This window comes from Ictidomys tridecemlineatus, chromosome 4 (genome assembly GCF_052094955.1).
Source record: "Ictidomys tridecemlineatus isolate mIctTri1 chromosome 4, mIctTri1.hap1, whole genome shotgun sequence".
NCBI classification, from domain to species: domain Eukaryota; kingdom Metazoa; phylum Chordata; class Mammalia; order Rodentia; family Sciuridae; genus Ictidomys; species Ictidomys tridecemlineatus.
In genome coordinates, this window is record NC_135480.1 from 90,378,441 (window position 1) to 90,402,814 (window position 24,374).

The window sequence follows — 24,374 nt, forward strand, 5'->3', positions numbered from 1 at the left end:
ATCTGATTCACATTTTGAACAAAACATACTGCTGAGAAAATGATGACCACAAAGCATCTTCCAGGTTGTCTAAAAAATACTTTTGGGAATAATGTTATATAATAAAACTATCTTTAATTTATTAAGGAAATTCTGAATTTTTCTTAAAATTTAATATTTTCTAATCATATGTTTGATTATTAATTATGAGACAGTAATATAGTAAAACTGAAGAATAATGTCTAAAATATTAATCAATCTCTAATATATTTAAATGGGAATGGAATTGTATTTTTAAAGCATTAAAAATAATTATAAATTTGTCCATATATAAATAATTTATTTCTCAATTGACCAAGATAATTTATGTATTTTTAAAAATTATCTTAAAAAGACTACCCAAGTATTATGCCTATATAATTATTCCTAAATAGTATTCAATATGCAAAAGTGATATTTTTCATGATATTTCCCACATAGACATAACAGAAAGAATAAATTATATGTACCATAGTATATTGTTTTTATATAGTTTGTAAAGTAATGATAAACAAAATGTGAAACTATCAGCTTAGAAGATCCTCGTTCCTTCAGTAGGAGATTTATAGAGTTAGATTTATTCAAGAGGAATTTCAAACATTAAAACTGAGTTTTAAAGGAAGCAAAGCCAAAAAGAAGTCCCCTTTCCCACATAATTGGATTTTAAATATGTCATTTTCAAACTCTATAATAAACCCACTTCTGCCACCCTATGTGTAAATATATAAATGCTTATATATGGCTAAGTATAGTGGTTTTCATTGCATATTTCATAATGGTAAAATGATACAGATTTTAATGAATGCAATTATATACAATATATTGATAATTATCATAATTTCACTTCTCCTGAGAGTTATAAGCTTTATAGTTAAATTTATAAACCTACCTCAGTGACTTATAGATAATTTCAGGTTAAATTAAGCATTTACTTTAATTGGCTATTTGGATTTCATGTATTTCTTTTACCTTTTGAATGTGACATTTCCACAGTTAACTGAAGTGTCTTTATCCCCCCAGGACAAGACGAGTGCCTTGAGCCTGAGCAACGTAGCAGGCGTCTTCTACATTCTGGTTGGCGGCTTGGGCTTGGCAATGCTGGTGGCTTTGATAGAGTTCTGTTACAAGTCCAGGGCAGAAGCGAAGAGAATGAAGGTGGCAAAGAGTGCACAGACTTTTAACCCAACTTCCTCGCAGAATACCCAGAATTTAGCAACCTATAGAGAAGGTTACAACGTATATGGAACCGAAAGTATTAAAATTTAGGGGTAGGACTTAGGGCCTACTCCAGTGAGTGGGGGATGCATCCTGTGAACGCAGTGTTGTGACCTGTCTGTCCAGTGGTGGTATTGCTTGCTTCTAATTAGAGCTTTATATTTTTGAAAACTTCAGTGCAAAGTGGTTCAGTTTTCTTTGGCTGCAGATGTACTGTTTGAAATTTTGTGTTGTCAATAGATATCTGCATTGCAAAGTTCAGAAAGACAAAAAAGCACCAGAATTGCTCTGCAAAATGATTTAAACCGTATTATTTTCCTGAAATTTGGGGAAAATTGGAAATTAGATCTGGGCCTCCTTGCACACAGACCAGGCAAATCTTCTCTGTAATAGCCCATGTTTAGGATAAGTGCTGAAAAAATGAAAACAAAATCTGTTTTGAATGATGGAAACCTAGGCAGTTACTTATTTTGATAAGGTCATATTGTTTTCTGAGAAACAATACATGTAAAAACTCCAAGGCACATAGTATGTTCTCAAGGAATTTCATCTCCTATTCTAGTTTGCTGACCATTAGTCGTCTTCCTATATTTTCAAAGCATAAATCCTCATTTTTGTTAGTATGACAGAAGTCCTTGAGTCAACCCTTTAGGGAGGAGAATTTGTCAGAATTCTGACTACAATACACAGTTGCACTAAAATAAACAGGCATTTTAGACAATTGAGCAGTTTTTCCATCAAAGATGTCAGCAATATATGTGTTCTATAGGAGTGATACAGTAAATGATAAAAAATTGCAGTGAGTTATTACATACTTTTTTATTTCAATTGCTTTTATAGAAGCCAGGTCAGCCTTACTTATTCACATTCTCTCATCCTGTCACAATAAAAAATTGTACACATTCAGTAAAACACAGGAGATAGAGATTTTTTTTATAAGAATCTAAATGTCCACTTCTTCTTTCCTCTAATAATAGGAAGTGATTTTAAAGTAAGACCTGAATGGGTTTTTTATTGTTCTTCCTAAAACCAGGACTTTAAAAACTATTTTCTAAAATGACATATAATAGCCTAGTGAATAGGCTTCTCATTCTGATTACATGATAAATAAGTCCTTGAACCTTCAAGAGACATTCAGTACTTGATGTACCCTAAATTCAAAATCAAAATAAATTTTAATAAGACATACAGCTGAGGTTATACCAAATAAATGTGCCCGATTTGGATATTTATTCGTATAGAAATTATTCAAGTACTTGTTGGCATGTTAAAGAACAAAGTCATCCCTGTTTACCAAGATCTAATTGCTTTTATCCACAATCTAGAAATTAATGGCTGAGAACAACTGCACACAGATAATTCCAAGGTGGTTCTTTCAAGTTTTGTGTAAAAGAATTAAGAACTAAACCTCAATTCCCTCAGATCAAGACATGCTGACCATGTCTTCTAAATAACAAAAGAGCAAACTGAGATGGTGTCAAGGTACCTTGTCCATCAGGAGAATGCTGTCATCTTAACCTTTACAGAGCTAAGGAGAAACTCTCAAAAACTAAGAAAGCAATATCTGACAAGTTTGCTGAGCCAATTATTTGGACTGCATTCTGAGATGAATTTTACAAGACGCCTAAAATTTGTTGTTATTAGTTCATTAAAACTAATGTTTCTTTGGCATGCCAGCCATTAGCAAGGTCCAAGGGTTAGAAAGCAAAGAAAAAGAAAGAGAATATTTAAAACCTTTAGAAAGAAACACTCAAAGATAATAGTTTACTACAAAGTTCTGGGAAATTACTAAAAAGTGATATGAATTCCCAGGTTATGCATATATGATTTACACTAAACAATATTTTTGGAGTCAGAACCTGGCATTGAAGTTCATCATATGAATTACCTTTAAAGCTAAATTTTAACTTTTAAGTCAATACATTTTAAATAAAAGGAAGATCTGGAATTTTAAAAGACACTGGCATTTAGGGTGAACGAAATGATCTGCACTTGTAGAGAAGCCTTGAGCATAAGCAGCTTTTACTTTACTATCAAATTAAAAGACTTTTTCCTTTCAAAACTCTATTGACTTAATTATATAAATGATTCATAAGTTAGATAATATTGTCATAGAATCAAAACCAAAATAAAAACAAACAAAAACCTTGCAAATTTCTAGAAATATTGGAAGATCTACTTAAAAGTCAGCATCCCTTAAGGGGAACATGCACAATAATGGTGACAGCCATGATAATGCAACAGAATTCACACCATAGATAAACTTGTAGGACATCTTTCCAGTCTGAGGAGGCTCCATAGGGTCAATCAAAAGGAATAGAAAAGACATTTTATGGAAGAAGTGGGTGATATAAGTATAGAATGTAAAAATGGCAGAGCATATTTAAAGAGATAATAGAAAGTTGTTAAAAATTCATTAACTGATATACTCCTTTGCATTAATCTAAAAGAGGAGAGGTTATTTGAGAGTATATGAAATTTTCAGAGCTTTGAAGGTTTTCTTTTCCTCACAAACCTGATCAAGAAAAGAAAGAAAACAAAAACAGATTCATGGCAAAAGCCTCTGTAAATGCTTTAAAAAATTATACTGTTTTTATTAATTATATTCTAGTGTTTCATAAAAATTAAAACAAAGCTAAACTTTTTAATAATTATCTATTTTATTGAAATGGAATCTAAAGAAACATATTGAGACTTTGGCCTCAGTTTTATTTAAGTGTAGTATCAGCAGAAAACTTGAATTATCTGGAACCACTTACCAAGTCTTCTATAAACAAGCCTGAGTGGTCTTAGGATTCCAAAGCTTCCTAATATTGAAGATGAGCTAATACATTGGCTAGGATTAAACTCATAGATATTCATTTTTCTTGTTTTTCTTTATTTAACCTAAGCTGTCCAAAACTGCCCCCAAAATTGTTTTTTTCTAGAAGCTCATAGAAAAAGCACTGGAATATTCCAAACATCTAGGAACCCTAACTCTGACCCCTAAACTATTCATCTAACACAACAGTGAAAAACAGGATAACATGGGAAAGTTATCCAGAAACCATGATAGCAATCCCTGTCTGTTTCGTAAATGTAAGATTCCATTGTTATATTTTCTTGATACGATGGTACTATTTTGATAATACTTTTTTTTTACAAACATCCCAAAGCATTTTCACTCTAATATTGAGTAGGAAAATATTCATCTCTAATAACTTAATCTCCCAAGAGTCTTACTCCAAAGAACAAGATTATTACAGCCATGTTTGTTACCTGGCGAGATTCTCTAGTCCTCAGGTAAGAGTCTGCCATATGAATGAGGTCCTTGATTAAGGAATCCAATCAGTATATGAATTGGATGGAATCATTTTATTTCTAATTTCTTCATTTGCATACTAAAATTCACCTTCTGTTCAATTTAAATCAATATGCAATCCCAGGAACTCAGGCTAAGCAGGGGGAACATTGCTGTTTTCCCCTAAAATCTTCATTGTATTTCCATAATTTCTAAATATTAAAACCATTAATGTTTCTGTAAAGAATGTATCCCAAGTCCTGATTATGAAAATAAGTATTAATTTTTTAAACTGTTCACTAAAAAGGAACTATGAAATTTACCTTGGATTTACCATAGATATATCATTACCAACAATTTGATTTCAACTTTTTGAAGTTATCAGGACAAATTACTTTCAAACATTGTTTACTCGAACAGTTTTTAACCTACTAATTAACTTACTTGTTTTAATGTATAATTATTCTGATATTAGAATCCAGAGAAGAATAAATACAGGGATAGAATTTCATAAAAAAATTAGATAAACTTAAATTCACAACAGGAAATTTACTATATTATGAATTGTGAGAGAATTATGATCTAAGTCATTAAAAAACTTGAGGAACATCTTGAGTTAACATTATAAGTCAGTTACTAGAAAGAATTCAGAGGCTGTGAATGGATAGTAATTAGATTTACATACCATTGTCTGCTTCTCCTCTGAGTACCATTATCTGCTACCTAATAAATCCGGAATAAGAATGGAATGAGGAGTTGAGAGACCTGACCCCTTAGCCTTAATCTGGGAAGTTTCCTATTGATGACTATTTAGCAGGTCTTTAAACAGGCCCCTTTTTGCTGTCCCCTCTTGAAGCTTAGTTTTAAAATATGACTCTTGCTTCTATAATAGGCATAAAATGAACCAGCTGTCAGTAACTGTGCTGTTCTGAGTCATGTCTATAATGGGTGTGAATGAATGAAAGTGTCTGTGCATAGGTTTGTGTTATAGAAACAGGAATATCTGTCATCAGTATTTATACATATAGTAATTTAGGCAATTTATTATAATTTGAAGAGTCTAATCCATGCACTATGAAGAAGACAGTCTCTAACAAAACAATAATATGATTTAAAGAATATTGTAAAACCTAAAAGAATTTCTGAGTTTCACTGGAAGTTCTAGGGTATGGAGCAGAGCAAGTTAAAAGATGTTTCCTGCCCAAAATTTGATAAATGGAACCTAATTTTATGGTTTTAGAATTAGTTTTTTAAATTGGTAGGACCACAAGCTCTAGACTGCAGAGTAAAACCTCAGTGTAGTCGAAGCTTCGCTTCTTTGGGGTAGTTCAGCTTTTCTTTCCCTCATAAACAGTTTGCATATGACCAAAAAATATGGGGAAAAAATGCAGATGTCTAATTATTGATATTTCGGTGTTTGTTGTGTCATATTTTGTGGAACAAACAGTAATATCATAACACACCACATTCTCTGTTTCCTTTCCATGCAACCCAGCTGACCTTTTCTGAAGCCATAAGAAACAAAGCCAGGTTATCCATCACTGGGAGCGTGGGAGAAAACGGCCGCGTCTTGACACCCGACTGCCCAAAGGCTGTACACACGGGAACTGCAATTAGACAAAGTTCAGGATTGGCTGTCATTGCATCGGACCTACCATAAAAACCAAAAAAATAATTGAGTGCCTTAATTAAACTGTGTTGGTGACTGATGGAAACACAGCCCTGAGGGACACCGCAAGCGCGGGTCTTTGCTAAACCAATCTTTTGGCTGAGAGCGGGAAGTGCGTCCTAAAGCGCGGGACATCAGCCGCAGCAACGTGTGCATGAGCTCAGCTCGGAAACCCAAACTCAGATTTTATATCAGGAAAACTCACAATTTAGGTTTTTTCGGGGAGTGGGTGGGTGGGGGGAGCCGGGACGGGTGTATTAACAACAACAAATTTCACTGAGTGGACTTAAAAACTAATCAGACTTGCCTGTTAGCGCATTACACTGAAGTTCTTGCTCAGAAAGGCCTTTGTCTTCACCGAAAGGGATAAAATAGATAATAGAAGTCAATGAACATGCTAACCTGCGTCTCCAGAACACCCATATAGTCAATGGAAGAATATCCAGCTGAGGAAACAAATCACTAAACTGTGATAAGAAAATAATAAACAAACATGTAAATCCTGTGAAAAAAAAAATTAAAGGAAGTATTTACACTTACTTTGGAGAAAAACAAATACTGAAACATGCTTGCTTTTTAACTGACGTAAATTCAGTAGAGGACAACACGATTCTTTTTTCTAACCATCTTAGGGAACAATACATTGCAATAATTGATATAAATGCCATCACTGTAATAAACTTTAGAGACTTTTTTCTATAAAAGTTGTTGGTCAACTTCTTGTTTGCTGTAACCTTCACTCTGTCACATGAGCCGGTTCACAGATTGCATCCATCTCCACTACCAGGAACAAAAACAAAATGAAGAAAATGTTGACGTTAAATCATCAGTCTACAATGTAGAATCAACAGAGACTACGGGTCACTCATGTTATCGATCTTATTTATAATCTTGTTCTGTGTACAAAATTGTGGTTTTTGTACCCACCAAAAAGAATAAAACAACAGATGTTCTTACAATATCTACAAAGCTTAAAAGGTTTTTTTTTTTATCATTATAAACATTATTTGAGAAATTACAAGAGTATACAAAGGATTGTAGAAGTCAAATGGTGGGCCATATTGGAAAATGTAGCTAGCCCTTATTCTTTTTGCATACTAAACTGTCCTTCTGTTGCAGATCTTTGACTCGTTAGCAGGTTAAATTGTTAAAGATGGAGTCTTTGAGTCTGGAATGAATCATTGTCCTACAGCAACATACCCTGTACCTGTGCTGAAATTTTACTTGACTGTATTTTGCTGCATAAAATTATGTGTTTGGTGGGCTTCTTCCCCCATTCCTATTGTTCCATTTAAATCCTTTGAAGGCACTAGTAATAGTTTGGGGTGGACCACAAATGAATAATTAGTCCTTGATTTCACCTGGAAATTATAATGAAAATTATATCTATATTCATTAATAAAAATTAATTTGTCATACATGTAGTAAATTAACAAGGTTCAAAGGAAGATTTGGCTCATTTGAAATAATAAATAAGTACTCTAGTACAGATAAAAATCACATACTTAGGGATCTTGGCAGAAAGCACAAGTTAGGATGATTTCAAAACTCTGTCCTTGAAGGATGAGTCAAGTTTTAAAAGGAGGAGAAGGTGTGGAGAGCCTTATGGATGAGCAGTGTCCAACACCATGCATGTCAATGGCTTGCTTGAGGAATGTATGCATCTAGGTGAGCTGGCAAGAGCACTGGTGTGGTAATCATGCAAAATAATATGGAAATGGTGAAGGGTTAATTTCCTTCCCTTACCTCTTGATATTACCATTCCTCATTCAATCTCTGCCACAGGAAGAGCAATCTTTAAAAGTATAAATCTGATAATGCACATGTGCACTGTTCCTTCAAGAAATATTCCAAGTTCTTGAGCAAATGAATCCCTTTGTGATCAGGCCCTTGCTGTGTATCTTCAAGGACTTCTCAGTTCTATCTAACTCCTCTGACAGAAAATGAACCTCCTAAGCAGCACATGGAGCACTGCGTGTATTATTTCCTCAGTCTATAACTCTTCCCTGTCTCCTCCTTACCGGACTAACACTCATCCTTCAGTACTCAAATTGAATTATACTTGTCCTGGGAGGACTTTCACGACTGCCCCCCACCCTTGCCTACGAGTTAGGTGCCACTCTTAATGTTTCTCCCCCATCACGGCACTTGCCATACTGCATTGTAATTGCCTGTGTATTTGTCTGTAAACTACTAGACTGTAAGCTCCTTGAGGGCAGGGACTGTGTCTATCTTGTTCACAGTTGTATCCCCAGCACCCAGCACAGTGCCTGGCATATTGTAGGTGCTTAATAAATATTTGTTGAACGAAAAAATGAAATGAATTGAATTAATTTAATTAAGGGAAAGCAGAAAGACAACTGTTTCCTCACTGAAGTTCCCTGGAGTGTTCACTAAGTATAAAGTGGGTCAAAATAAAGGCTGAAGTTTGGTTTATTTTATGGCATTTCCTTATGTCACTAGAAAAGATGGCTTAAAAGGAACCAAAAGAATATGTTTGGTTAATTTTCTGATCTGATGAGAAGTTTCTGTATATAATCATTCAAAGATGTGGTACAATTTGTTTAGCAAGAGAAATTGTCATAAGAAAACTAATTCAGAACAAGAATTTTGGTTTGTTTTTTAGATATATTACTAAGGATAGCTTTCATTGAAGCCTTGGAATGGATTTATATTGTAGCTGGAGAGTTATATTTCTTACAGTAAAGAATAATAGAATAATTTTACTGAAAATTCGGAGGTTTTTTGTTTGTTTGTTTTACATTGGTGAAAAGGGATACCTCTCTGAATTTTAGTCTGACCAAATGCTCTAAAACATGGAAATGTGTTTTTAAAACATGTTTAAGTTTAAAACATTTAAGTTAAATTTTTTGATTCTACAAAGTTAAAAAACTCATCTACCAAAAAGAAAAGATCACAACTTAGTGATTCTGAACATACCAGACAAAGCCTACTATGTAGCTCTATCAGCTGGATATACATATAAAATGACTACAGTTGAAAGATCTAAAGAGAACCACTTGGTTCAATTCAATCACAACTCATTGAAATGCCTGTCTCACCAAGGCAGCACTTGCTTCAGGTTGCTGCATATTTTCAGGTTATTAGTTCTCTGGTTTACCCACCTGAGGGTGATCAATTAATTATTTTTCCTTAAGGCATAGTACATGATAACTATGTCACATTTATTTGTCCATGCATGAACACAACTTTTAAGTCAGTATCAGCGGAGGGGAAAAATGTTTAAATAATTTTGTAAGAAAACCTCTTATCCCAATTTGCAACACCAATGTGGTGGTAATATCAGTAAGAAATAAATGAAAAGTGGTATCCTGGAAGTTGGTGAAAAGACAAATTTGGTAAAGTCATCTGCCTTAAATTTATTAATAGATGCTGTGTGAAAGTATGTCTTTTCATATATGTTCACAAAGTGGTTTTAGTTTCACACAGTCCAGCAGGCTAGAGTCTTAGTATTTGTAAAACCAATTGCAAATATAATAGGGGGCTTAATTATACATTTTCCCAAGCAGCTTATATGAATAGTCCTTTCAAAAAAGAACTATTTAAGATTTTGGTAAATTATTATGAGAAAAAGTTGAGAACTGGATAATTATCTCAGATAACAAGAATTAAATTGCTTCCTTTGAAATAAGAAAATACTATTTGTTTGAGTGAGGGAAGTTGGCAAAAGAATCTGGAAAAACGAAACATAAAGAGAAAGGAAATCATAAGAAAGTAAAAGCCTGTGTAAAAAGCCAGTAAAGACTTTCCTGGCGGTCAAAAGGACTTGGGAGACAGAAAGGTTTGGTATATGGCTTTTACACCTCCAGGTGTGTGATTTTGATGTGTTTCTCTTCCTAAGAACTGCATACCTCATTTAAGTTTTCTTACATGGCACAGATTGATGTCATGGTTGTCTTGAAGGAAGGAGTCAAGTAGAAAATTCTAAGTCCTCTGTTCTGGTTAATGATAAAAAAGTTAGTGATTATTGCCTATATAGAAATGTCTGCCAGTTTTTTGGAGTTAATTTCTTGACATAAATATGAATGTTTTCAACATTTTTCAAAAAAGAAGGGATTGGGAAAATTTTAGTTCATAGATGGCTTCATCTAGAGATTCAGTGAATCCTTTGGTTACCTTAAAACTTCTAAGACATGGAATTTCTCTAGAGTCATATTTCCCATCAATAGTCTATTTTTAAATCTAAGCACAAAGTGTGCCAGAATCATTAAGTTTCTAAGATCACCATTAGAGTAGGTAGTTTCAGGATCATTGGGACTCAGACTTGCACAGGAACTATAACATATTAACTTGAGTTTTGCTCAAAATCCTAAGGCTCAACTCAATAGATCTGTATCCATACCACTCTTGTTCACAACCTCATATCAAAATCATCCCAATAATCCCTCTGTGTCTTGTCCACATTTTCTCCCAATATTCTTCTTCATTTTTCTTCTCCACATTCATTTTCCCACTTTTAACCTCTTTCCCTGATGTTGCCACCATTCTTTTTATTGCCCTTGGTACAAAGTAAGGAAACTCCAAACATCCTCAACTTCTCCCTAGAGCACTATCCCATTTTCTTACAGCATCACTCCATGTATTACAAACCCAGAAGGAAAAGAAATAGCAACCCTTAAAAATGACACCACTGCCAGTGTATTGTCTAACCCTGCTACTAATATGGACTACCTATTTGTCTACTGACTTCTCTGTCATTGCTGCACATTCATCAAAGACTTTGCAATCTGACTTATTCTTTCAGTGCACCCTAAGTTCTATTACCATCCTGAATAGCTTAAAGGTTAGTACAGATGCTTCATTTGACCGCTGACCCTACAATTCCTTGACTCCCCATTGACCTTTGCCAGTATGTTATTTATTTCTTTTTAATTATTTTTTAGTTTATGTATTTATTTTTATGTTGTGCTGAGGATCGAGCACAGGGCCTCACACATGCTAGGCAGGTATTCCACCACTGAGCTACAACTCCAACCCAACCTGTATGCTATTTAAATCATTCATGCCAAAGGACAAGAACCAATTTTATGATCACTAACCTGTTAATTTTCCTCCAGATAATGACCTACTTTCCTACCTGCTTTCACACCCTAGACAAGGAAAAGAGAGAACCTTGAATATGCATTATTTAACTCTGCTTTACTCCATCACTTCACCAAAATGTCCTTATTCCAACATTACAATAAACGTTGATGGTCACAATAAATATTTTCAATATGGAACTAAACAAATTGCTCTTGTCATTTATTAGCATGGATATATTTTTCATGAATATATGTTTCCCCCTTAATCCTTTGTTATTTCTTCTTGATTTATTATGTTTCTCATTTTTGCCAACCAAACCTCTGCCAACTCAGGATTGTATCTTTTGTCTCCTTTCTTCTCTTAGAACATATTCTATGTGGTTAATCTCACTAGCATAAATATGTCTACAGATAGATGCCTTTAGGTTATTAACAATGAAATTTCTGTCTTCCTTCTAGTTCCATATATTCAATTGCCTACCAATTTTCTCTTTTTGGACTTCTCAATTGCAACATGTCCAACTCCCTGTCATCTACTCTATACCTCTTTTCCCTAGTGTTTTGCCTATCCATTCATCCAACTTCTCAAATCATAAACACAAGAATTATTCTAGAACCCCCTCTTCTTCATCATCCTCACATCCAATCAATATCTTCATCTCCTTTCATCCTCTGAATTTCTCCTTACTCTGTTCCTTGTTCCTCATCCATACTATGAAAATTTTTCACTATTGTTATTACAGCTGTCTCCTAATACTTCTCCTTGCTTCTCGTCTCACTTATATATCCCTCTAGTCCATTCTCTAAGTGTAGTGATTTTCTTAGAACACAAATATAATTCTGCTACCGTCCAGTTAGATAACTCAATGTCCATTATATGAAGGCTGTCCACATCTTCAGTATCTTCTCTCAACTACTTTCGACAACACCAACACCAAATTATTCACAAATCCAGTTTCCAGAATGCTTCATGTTCTTCCCTTCAAAGATTTTCCAATTATTTCCTCTAATTGGGTTGTCTCTATTTATCTCAGATAGAGTTCTTAACTATAATCAACAGAATCCATTCTAGGTTGGTTAAGCAAAAAGCGAATTTATTAATGAAAGTTCTAAGTTCACAGAATGGATATTAGATAGTTTCCCGGGGCAAAGACAGAGAACCAGGTCTGTAGGCAAAGACGCCAAGAACAAGGGACAAATTATGTCACCAATCTACTCCAACTACTAGTGGATAAATATATCAGAGTTTGCAGCAAAAACATTGATTAAGGGACACCGCTGCTAGGATTTCTGTTTTGACTGCATCGGAAGCAGGATCCCTCTTAACATGTTCCATTGCCTACTCAAGAAAGGGATTCCCTGAACCACTTCTTACCAATTTGAAACTTTAGAAAGTGTCTAATGAGGCTACAAGGTAGCAAAAGACAATGCAGGGAAACCGAGTACTGGTTTTCATTTTAGGAAGGCATATTGTGAGAAATAAACATAGGAATATATTCAAAGGAGTGAATAAACACAAACCCTTTGTGCCTAATTCCTAATTTGCCATCAAGAAGTTTTCTAGAAATTATATCCTCATGTAAACATTCAGTTTGGAGGTCCCTCCTTTTCATCTCTATGTCCTAATTACCTTTAAACAGCACATATCATTCTGCTGCCAGGTATTTAAAAAATAAAATCAATTTTTAAAAAATAAAAAAAGCAGCACATATACCATTGTTATACAATCACTTTTATAAACTTCTTTACTTTCTCTAGGTTCTTTAGTTGTAGAGGGAACAATGAGTAAGGGACAGAAGCAATTTTGAGCATTAGAGGCAAACAAAACTAAGCATGAATCTTTGTTCTGGCCTTAGAAAAAGCTATGTAAAGTGGGAACAATAATACTGAGAATTTGATACTGTTATGAAGTTGAGAATGAGTGTTTTTAAATTACTCATCACAGCACCTGGTCATGAATTTCAATAAATAAAACTGTATTTCCTCTTTATAGCCCTGGGCTTCTGCTTCTACCTAGGAAATAAAAAGCTTTTAAAAAAATGTCACTTTCTTCATAAGGAGGGGAAACACCAAATAATTTACAAAATCATAACTTTTTGTGTACAAATCAGAGAACTGTTCAGGGCAGCCAAGCAAACTGAATTCCGGAGAAGTACAAACCCCTTCAAGAAGAGAAGGGAAGATTGGACAAGCATGAGACTAAATCTTGCTTGCTTCTTCTACAAGTCTTGTACTTATTAGCCAACAACCCCTGTCTTCTGCTAGGAGGGATAAGGAGGCCTCCATCATGGCAAATGTAAGCTTAATTACTGAAATCAGGATAGGCAGAAATTAAGAAAAACTTTCTGACACCTCGGTGTCTTCATTAAGCCCAGAGCAAGAAGAGCATATTATTAGATAGGTCAGTGCACTGAAGATGATGATACCAACTACAAAACCCAAATCTAGGTGAATTCTGAAATAGATTTACTCAGCCCCCCCTCCAAAAAATATATATCCTGGCAGATAAAGGGAGGTGCCATTTTCATATGTAAATGCCACGCACTTCAGTTTCTACAATTCTTCTACCTACAATGTTCAGTATTTCACAAAAAAATAAGATAGATACACAAAGCAAAGAAAAAAATACTCCATTATCAGGAAGTAAAACAATAACCAGAACCATATTCAGGTGTTGGAACTCCTCACATACTCAGGTATTAGAACTATAAAACAGAAACTTTAAACTTTAGCCTTGGCAAAATGCCAAGATGACCCATAATGATGAGAGTCCTTTTGTCATATTGTCTTGTTGGGTATGGGGGAGATTTGTAGATATGAGAGCACAACTATAAAACAGAATATGAAAAGTGATTTTTTTCTCAGATTGTCATTAAGGATCCTAATCAGTTGAATTCAAAAGGAAGATTATCCTAGGTAGAACTCACCTAGTAAGGTGAGTTCTGAAAAGGGCATCCAGAAGTTGGAACAGAAGCTGGAGAGATGTGCGGCTGTCGGCCTAAAAGAAAATCAGTCAATTATGAACTGCCACGTGGCAAGAAACTAAGATTTAAACCATATGTAAAAGTGAAATGGGTCACAAGAATAGTGTAAAGGATGAGAGGGAAAAATTGAAGATACATTATTTGAAGATTTTTATACTATACATGCAATAGTATTTTTTATTTGAGTGTAGATTTGATAAGTAGGAGATGTATATTGTAAACCCTTGGAGAAGTACTACAAAATTTTATAAAAATAATTATAACCAGTAAGTCATTACTGGAATTCAAATAGAATCATAAAGTGAAACCCAAGAGAAAACATTTAAAAAGGAACAAAAAATCAGTGCAAATATAAAGCAACTCGCAAGATGAGCAGATTTAAATACAATCATATCAACAATATTAAATGTTAATGATCTAAATATACCTATTAAATGAAGGAATTGCAGAGCAGAGAAAAAATGAAACCCAACCAATACACTACCTGTGAGAAATCCACTTAAAATATAACCACAGTCACAAATACAATAATAGACATATATTAAAATGCTTGATTCAAATCATTAAGTAAATTCATGGAATTTGTAAATATAGAAAAATATAATTGTTGAGGAAAAATTTAAATAACTAGTGGGTTCTAAATCAGAAAAAAAAATCATGGATACATATATACTTTTTTCAAAACTTAGCCTAAAATTTCAAATATTTATTTTATTTTCATGCAAGTTCTAAGTTACAATGAATGAAGTAAAAAAAACAAGGCTTGTAAAATATTAATATAGTTTACAGTGTAGTTATGCTAAGGTTTAAAAATTCTAAAATTCTGTGATCCCCTGCTATACAATAGGTTGTAGAAGAATAAATAATTCTTAATTATGCTTAAATAAGCCTGGTCATTATGTAATGTTTATATTACTAGCATCAGGGTGAGGCTAGATTTAGTTAATTATTATCACGTTAAACCACTCATAAAATTAATTAGTAGTATGAACATTGGGAATATGGTATTTTTTAAAATTAACCTAACTCTTTTTCCAGGGCCAGGATTTGGGTGGGGCAAATGAGGCATTTGCTTCAAATGCAAAATTTTAAAGGAAGACAAAAGCTTAATAATTAAGGTAAATACAATTTTAGTGAAATTGTTTTTTCATAGAATTAATGATGAACTAACAAAACTTTAAATCAAGGGAAGATTAGACAGTGCTGTGCCAAATCATATGGAACCCTAGGGGCAAAAAAAAAATATATGACCCTATTTACATGGATGGATGGATGGATGGATGGATGGATGGATGGATGGATGGATGGATGATGCTACTGGGGACTGAACCCAGGAGGATTCTACCTTTGATCTATATCTGAAGCTAATTTTAAAAAATTTTTACTTTGAAACAGGGTCTCACTAAATTGCCCAGACTGACATGGAACTTGAGATCCTCTTGTCTCAGCCTTCCAATTAGCTGGGACTAGGAAGGTGTGTGCCACCATGCCTAGCTACATGTTTGTATGTTTAATGGTTAACTTAAAGAATATTAAAGAGGTTGAAAAATAATGAAAATTTGAAAGAGAGATCTATTAAAACTCAACATTATTTTTATTTTAAATATTTATATAAAAACCAGAATTTATTATAATTTTATTTTCTTAGCTTTAGAAGAAGAAAGTTTAAATTTGTTGATGATATTTTTGAAGTCTACTCTTTACATATCTTTCAACTAAGAGTATTGATGTATTTGTGTTAAGTTTTTTGAGTTCTTTGTATATTCTGGATATTAATCAGCAATTTCTCTTAAGCAAAGATCTTAAATAACTTTCATTGACTTTATCTTATGGAAACTGTTGCGAATTTGTAAATATTAATAAGTATAGTTTTTATTTTTCATATATTATTTTATTTGTCAGAGTTTTTTATGTTTGTTTTTATTTTAGGTACATGGATGGTCCAGTGGTAGAATTCTCTCCTGCCATGAGGGAGCCCTGGGTTTAGTTTTAGCCCTGGCTTTGGTTCCAGGCACATGTGTGGCAATTGGTCTCCTTTACTATTTCTAAAAAATAGATAGGCCTGAACAGTCTGTCTGGAGTCAGAAAGATCACAACGGCCAAAGCATCAATAATAATGTACATAAACTAAGAAAATACATAGTTAATATAATTGACACTATGATGAATGGATGCCAAATAAACAAATATACTTTTAAAAGTACAGATCAGGAAAAAATTTACTAATAAGCAAAACTGAAAATTCAGAATCAGCTCCAATATCAAGTGAGATTGATCCAGCAGTTCACATTATGTCATCATTCTTTCTACTCTTCCTGCCTTCCCTGACAGGACCCCCTTACAGATGCTTCTTTTGAGAAATATCTGTTGAGTTCTTTTACCCATTTATTGATTGGGTTATTTGATTTGGGGTGTTAAGTTTTTTGAGTTCTTTATATGTTCTGGATACTAATCAGCTATGACAGAAACAGCTGGCAAAGATTTTCTTCCATTTAGTAGGCTCTCTCATCATGCTTTTAATTATTTCCTTTGCTGTGCAGAAAATTTTTAATTTGATAGCATCTCACATATTTATTCTTGGTTTTATTTCTTGAGTTTTAGGTATCTTGTTTAGGAAGCACCAATTGTAGAGATCTCTTACCTCCTTGGTTAGATTAATTCCCAAGGTTTTGTTTTGTTTTGTTTTTTTGGTGTGTGTGTGTGTGTGTGTGTGTGTGTGTGTGTGTGTGTGTGTGTTTTGAAGTTATTGTGAATGTGATGATTTTTCTGATTTCTTTCTCAACTGAATCACTGTTTTATTATAGGAAAGTTATTGATTTGTTGGTGTTGATCATGTATCCTGCTACTTTCCTATTTTCATTTATCAGCTGTACAAGTGGAGTTTTTAGTGTTCTAGATATAGAGTCATATCATCAGCAAACAGAGAGGGTTTGACTTCCTTTCCTATTGGGGTTCCTTAAAATTCCTTGTATTGCCTAATTGCTCTCGCTACAATTTCAAGAACTATGTTGAATAGAGATGGGGTGAGTGGACATCCTTGTCTTCTTTCTGATTTTAGAGGAAATATTTTAGTGCTTCTTCATTCAATATTATGTTGGATTAGGGTTTGTCATAAATATTCTTTACAATGTTTAAGTAAGTTCATTTGATCCCTACCTTCTCCAGCCTTTTTAAGGTGAATGAGTGTTGGATTTTATCACAGACCTTTCTGCATCTATTGAGATGATTATGTGATTCTTGTCCTTAATTCTATATAAGTGATGAATTACATATATTGATTTGCTTATATTAGATCAATCTTGCATCCCTAGGATAAAATCCACTTAATCTTGGTGTACTAATTTCTTAATATATTTTTGAAGGTGGTTTTTCAATGTCTTCTAAAGATTTTTACATATATATTCATCAGGGATATTGTTATGTAGTTTTCTTTTTTTTGGTGTGTCTTTGTCTGGTTTTGGTATCAGGGTTACTAGCTTCATAGAATGTGTTTGGGAGTGTTCCTACCCTTTCAATTACATGGAATAATTTGAGAAATACTGGTGTTAGTTCTTCTTTAAAGTTCTGCTAAAACTCAGTTGAGAGTCCATGTGGTCCTGGGTTTTTCATTTTTTGGAATGATTTACATTGCTGTTTAATTTCATTACTTGATATTGTCTGTTTAGGTTTTTTTTTAATATCTTCCTGGTGGTTCAATTTATAGACACATAGGTCATCTGTGTCTATAAATTTGTCCATGTGCTCCAGGTTTGTAAGTTTTTCGGAGGATAAATTTTCAAAATAGTTTCTAATGATCCTCTGGATACCGGAAGTGTCTGTGGTGATATCTCCTTTTTCATCTCTAATTTTGTTTATTTGGGTCCTTTATATCGTAGTTTTGGTTAGTTTGGCTAAGGATTTGTCAATCTTACTTATCTTAAAAAAAAAAAAAACAACTTTTCATTGAGTTAATCCTGTGTATCATTTTTTAAAATTATCAATTTCATTAATTTTGGCTCTGAACTTAATTATCTCCTGTTCTTCTACTAACTTTGGAATTAGTTTGTTTTTAATTTTCTAGAACATTAAGGTGAAGCATAAGCTTATTTATTTATTTACTCTTTTAATATAGGCATTTAATGCTATAAATTTTCTTCTTAGATCTGTTTGCATGCTGTCCCAGAGATTTTGATATGTTGTATATTTGTTCTTATTTGTTTGTTTCTAAGAATTTCTTCTCTCATTTCTTCTTTAATACATTATTCATTTGAAAGAGTATTGGTCTATCAAAAACATACATACATGTGTGTGTGTGTGTGTGTGTGTGTGTGTGTGTGTGTATAAAAGAGTATTGTTCAAGACAAATCACAGAATAAATATGAATGGTCAAAAATATATGAAAAAATGTTAAACATCACTAGCAATTAGAGAAATGCAAATTAAAACTACTCTAAATTTCAGTTCACTCCAGTCAGAATGGCAATTATCAAAAATATAAGTAACAATAAATGTTGTCGAGGATGTGGGGAAAATATACTCTCATATGTTGCTGGTGGGACTGCAAATTGGTGCAACCCCTCTGGAAAGAAGTATGGATATTCTTTAGAAAACTTGGAATGGAACCACCATTTGACTCAGTTATCCCACTCCTTGGCCTATACCCAAAGGACTTAAAATTAGCATACTATAGTGATGTGGCCATATCAATGTTCAGAGCAGCTCAATTCACAATAGCTAAGTTATGGAATCAATTTAGGTGCCCCTCAACCAATGAGTGGATAAGCAAAATGTGGTACATATACACAATTGAATATTACTCAGCCATAAAGAAGAATGAAATTTGGCATTTTCTGGTAAATAAAATGGAACAGAATCCATCATGATTAAGTAAAATAAGCCAATCTCCAAAACTCAATAGCCAAATGTTCTCTCTTGATATGCAGATGCTGACTCACACTAGGTTGTGGCTGGGGGGAGTGAGGAGCAAATTGGATAGGGGGAATGGAGGAAAAAGAGGGGGTTGGGAATGGGAAAGACTAGAATGAATCAGACATAACTTTCCTATATTCATAAGTGAATACACAATCAGTGTATCTCCACATCAAGTACAACCACAAGAATGGAAAGCTGTACTCCATGTATGGAAGATATGTCAATATACATTCTACTGTAATATATAACTAAAAAAAAAATTAAAAAATCAATTCTAAAAAAAATCCTCATCTGAAAAAGAACAAAGAATATTATTGTTCATTCTCCATGTGTTTATGTGGTTTCTATTATTTTTTGTTATTGATTTCTAGTTTTATTTAATTCTGATCCAATGAGATACATTGGTTTAAATTTAAATTTTTGTATTTGCTAACACTTACACTATGACACAGAATATGGTTTATTTTGTAAAAGGTTCCATGAGCTGTGAGAAGGTAGATTCAGGCAGTTTTGGGGTGAAATATTCTTTAAATGTCTATTAGGTCCATTTGATTTATACTATTTATAAGTTGGAAATTTTTTATTGATTTTATGTTTTGATGACCTGTCTATTGGTAATAAGGATATGTCAAAATCTCCCAGTATTATTGTATTGGGGTATATTTGAGATTAATAGCAAGGAGTACTTTTTTTGTATGTAATTGGGTGCACTGATATTTGGCACATATATACTTACTATTGTTAGACTGCTTAGATTATTCCCTTTGCCATTATGCAGTGGCCTTCCTTGTCTCTTCTGATTAATTTTAGAAATCTGCTTTGTCAGATATGAGAATAAAAAGTTCTACATGTTTTTGGACTCCATTTGCATGAAATATTTTTTTCCATCCTTTTACTTCCAGCCTGTATCTTTGCCTGTGAAATGAGTTTCTTGCAAACAGCATATAGTTGGATCTTGTTTTTGATCCATTTTGATAATTTATGCCTTTTATTTTTTTTTGAGTTTTTATTGAAAATGTGTTTCTTATTTTTTCTTTTTTTATTGGTTTTTCACAACATTACAAAGCTCTTGACATATCATATTTCATACATTAGATTGAAATGGGTTATGAACTCCCAATTTTACCCCAAATGCAGATTGCAGAATCACGTTGGTTACACATCCACAATTTTACATAATACCCAATTAGTAATTGTGTATTCTGCTACCTTTCCTATCCCCTACTATCCCCCCTCTCCTCCCCTCCCATCTTCTCTCTCTACCCCATCTACTGTAATTCATTACTCGCCTTGTTTATTTTCCCATTCCCCTCACAACCTCTTATATGTAATTTTGTATAGCAATGAGGGTCTCCCTTCATTTCCATGCAATTTCCCTTTTCTCTTCCTTTCCCTCCCATCTCATGTCTCTGTTTAATGTTAATCTTTTCTTCCAGCTCTCCTCCCTGCTCTGTTCATAGTTGCTCTCATTATATCAAAGAAGACATTTGGTATTTTTTAGGGATTGACTAGCTTCACTAAGCATAATCTGCTCTAGTGCCATCCATTTCCCTGCAAATTCTATGATTTTGTCATTTTTTATTGCTGCATGGTACTCCATTGTGTATAGATGCCACATTTTTTTTTTATCCATTCATCTATTGAAGGGCATCTGGGTTGGTTCCACAGTCTAGCTATTGTGAATTGTGCTGCTATGAACATCGATGTGGCAGCATCTCTGTAGCATGCTCTTTTAAGGTCTTCAGGGAATAGTCCAAGAAGGGCAATAGCAGGGTCAAATGGTGGTTCCATTCCCAGCTTTCCCAGGAAACTCCAAACTGCTTTCCAAATTGGCCGCACCAATTTGCAGTCCCACCAGCAATGTACAAGAGTACCCTTTTCTCCACATCCTCGCCAGCACTTGTTGTTGTTTGACTTCATAGTGGCTGCCAATCTTACTGGAGTGAGATGGTATCTTAGGGTGTTTTTGATTTGCATTTCTCTGACTGCTAGAGATGGTGAGCATTTTTCTATGTACTTGTTGATTGATTGTATATCCTCCTCTGAGAAGTGTCTGTTCAGGTCCTTGGCCCATTTGTTGATTGGGTTATTTGTTATCTTATTGTCTAATTTTTTGAGTTCTTTGTATACTCTGGATATTAGGGCTCTATCTGAAGTGTGAGGAGTAAAAATTTGTTCCCAGGATGTAGGCTCCCTATTTACCTCTCTTATTGTTTCTCTTGCTGAGAAAAAACTTTTTAGTTTAAGTAAGTCCCATTTGTTGATTCTTGTTATTAACTCTTGTGCTATGGGTGTCCTATTAAGGAATTTGGAGCCCGACCCCACAATATGTAGATCAGAGCCAACTTTTTCTTCTATAAGATGCAGAGTCTCTGATTTGATATCAAGCTCCTTGATCCATTTTGAGTTAACTTTTGTGCATGGCGAGAGAAAGGGATTCAGTTTCATTTTTTTGCATATGGATTTCCAGTTTTCCCAACACCATTTGTTGAAGATGCTATCCTTCCTCCATTGCATGCTTTTAGCCCCTTTATCAAATATAAGATAGTTGTAACTTTGTGGATTAGTCTCTGTGTCCTCTATTCTATACCATTGGTCCACCCGCCTGTTTTGGTACCAGTACCATGCTGTTTTTGTCACTATTGCTCTGTAATACAGTTTGAAATCTGGTATCGCTATACCGCCTGATTCACACTTCCTGCTTAGAATTGCTTTTGCTATTCTGGGTCTTTTATTTTTCCATATGAATTTCATGATTGCTTTATCTATTTCTACAAGAAATGCCGTTGGGATTTTGATTGGCATTGCATTAAACCTATAGAGAACTTTTGGTAATATCGCCATTTTGATAATGTTAGTTCTGCCTATCCATGAACAGGGTATATTTTTCCATCTTCTAAGATCTTCTTCTACTTCTCTCTTTAGGGTTCTGTAGTTTTCATTGTACAAATCTTTCACCTCTTTTGTTAGGTTGATTCCCAAGTATTTTATTTTTTTTGAGGATATTGTGAATGGAGTGTTTTTCCTCATTTCCGTTTCAGAAGTTTTGTCGCACAGCACATGGAAAATGAACAATATGTTACTGAATGATCAATGGGTTACAGAAGACATAAAGGAGGAAATCAAAAAATTCTTAGAGATAAATGAAAATACAGACACAACATATCGAAATCTATGGGACACAATGAAAGCAATTTTAAGAGGAAAATTCATCACCTGGTGGTCATTCCTCAAAAAAAGAAAAAACCAACAAATAAATGAGCTCACACTTCATCTCAAAGCCCTAGAAAAGGAAGAGCAAAACAGCAGCAAATGTAGCAGAAGGCAAGAAATAATTAAAATCAGAGCAGAAATCAATGAAATTGAAACAAAAGAAACTATTGAAAAAATTAACAAAACTAAAAGTTGGCTCTTCGAAAAAATAAATAAGGTCGACAGAACTTTAGCCATGCTAATGAAGAGAAGAAGAGAGAGAACTCAAATTACTAACATACGGGATGAAAAAGGCAATATCACAACAGATGCTACAGAAATACAGAAGACAATTAGAAATTATTTTGAAAACCTATATTCCAATAAAATAGAAGATAGTGAAGACATCGATAAATTTCTTAAGTCATATGATTTGCCCAGACTGAGTCAGGAGGATACACACAATTTGAACAGACCAATATCAATGGATGAAATTGAAGAAGCCATCAAAAGACTACCAACCAAGAAAAGCCCAGGACCAGATGGGTATACAGCGGAGTTTTACAAAACCTTTAAAGAAGAATTAATACCAATACTTTTCAAGTTATTTCAGGAAATAGAAAAAGAGGGAGCTCTTCCAAATTCATTCTATGAGGCCAACATCACCCTGATTCCAAAACCAGACAAAGACACCTCAAAGAAAGAAAACTACAGACCAATATCTCTAATGAACCTAGATTCAAAAATCCTCAATAAAATTCTGGCAAATCGAATACAAAAAGACATCAAAAAAATTGTGCATCATGATCAAGTAGGATTCATCCCTGGGATGCAAGGATGGTTCAATATACGGAAATCAATAAATGTTATTCACCACATCAATAGACTTAAAGATAAGAACCATATGATCATCTCGATAGATGCAGAGAAAGCATTCGACAAAGTACAGCATCCCTTTATGTTCAAAACATTAGAAAAACTAGGGATAACAGGAACTTACCTTGACATTGTAAAAGCTATCTATGCTAAGCCTCAGGCTAGCATCATTCTGAATGGACAAAAGTTAAAGGCATTCCCTCTAAAATCTGGAACAAGACAGGGATGCCCTCTATCACCACTTCTATTCAATATAGTTCTCGAAACACTGGCCAGAGCAATTAGACAGACGAAAGAAATTAAAGGCATAAAAGTAGAAAAAGAAGAACTTAAATTATCACTATTTGCAGATGACATGATTCTATACCTAGAAGACCCAAAAGGGTCTACAAAGAAACTACTAGAACTAATAAATGAATTCAGCAAAGTGGCAGGATATAAAATCAACACGCATAAATCAAAGGCATTCCTGTATATCAGTGACAAAACTTCCGTAACGGAAATAATTTATGCCTTTTAATTGGGGAGTTGAGACCATGTACATTCAGTGTTGATATGGATATATGGTTGTGGTTTCCTGCCATTTTGATTTTTTTGCTGAATCTAATTCTGCCTTGATTTTCATTTAGTAGATTACTCTCCTATAGATCTTCTTCTATACAGGAATTTTAAGATTTGTTTTTGGGTTCCTCTGTATGTAGTTTGAATATTCTTTATAATGATAGTTTAGTGCTCATGATTTTTTTAGTTTATCCTTGTCATGGAAAGTTTTTATTTCCTCCTCAAGTTTGAGAGATTTTTGCTGGTCGGCAAAAGTTCTATTTTATAGACAATCAACTCTTTTCGTGATGATTTCAAGTGAATTTTTTGGTTTGATTGTGTCTTTCATTTCCATGAATTCAGATTGGTATAATTTCAATCTTTATTTCTTTGTTGAAATAGTCTTTCATCTCCTGTATTTGCTCACTTAATTAATTACTTAGGTCTTCTTTGAACATATCAATAATCAGGTTTTTAAAATAATCTTTTTCTGGAATTCCATGTCCTTCCATATCTATGGGATCTTTTGTTAGGGGACTGTGAATTTTGGGAGATTTGTTTTCCTTATGTTTTTAGAGGTCTTGGATTTACACATCCATCAACTGAGATGGATTCCTCTTGCCTTTATACATATGTCCTTTAGT

At 33.8% G+C, this 24,374-nt stretch overlaps 1 protein-coding gene across 7 annotated transcripts in view; it reads left to right on the forward strand.

Annotated features, from left to right (window-relative positions):
- Positions 1-8,618, forward strand: part of Gria4 (glutamate ionotropic receptor AMPA type subunit 4) — a 334,749-nt gene extending 326,131 nt beyond the window's left edge. For 2 of the 7 annotated variants that reach the window (XM_005329082.4, XM_005329081.4), the window contains exons 16-17: positions 1,039-1,173; positions 6,009-8,618. In XM_005329082.4, coding sequence (XP_005329139.1) covers positions 1,039-1,173; positions 6,009-6,173 — 300 coding nt within the window. In that variant the 3' untranslated portion in view covers positions 6,174-8,618. Of the gene's footprint in view, positions 1-1,038; positions 1,287-6,008 lie in introns of those variants that run through there. The other 5 variants (XM_005329083.4, XM_040285148.2, XM_078046939.1 and 2 more) reach the window with 4 other exon arrangements.
- Positions 8,619-24,374: the final 15,756 nt, after the last annotated feature.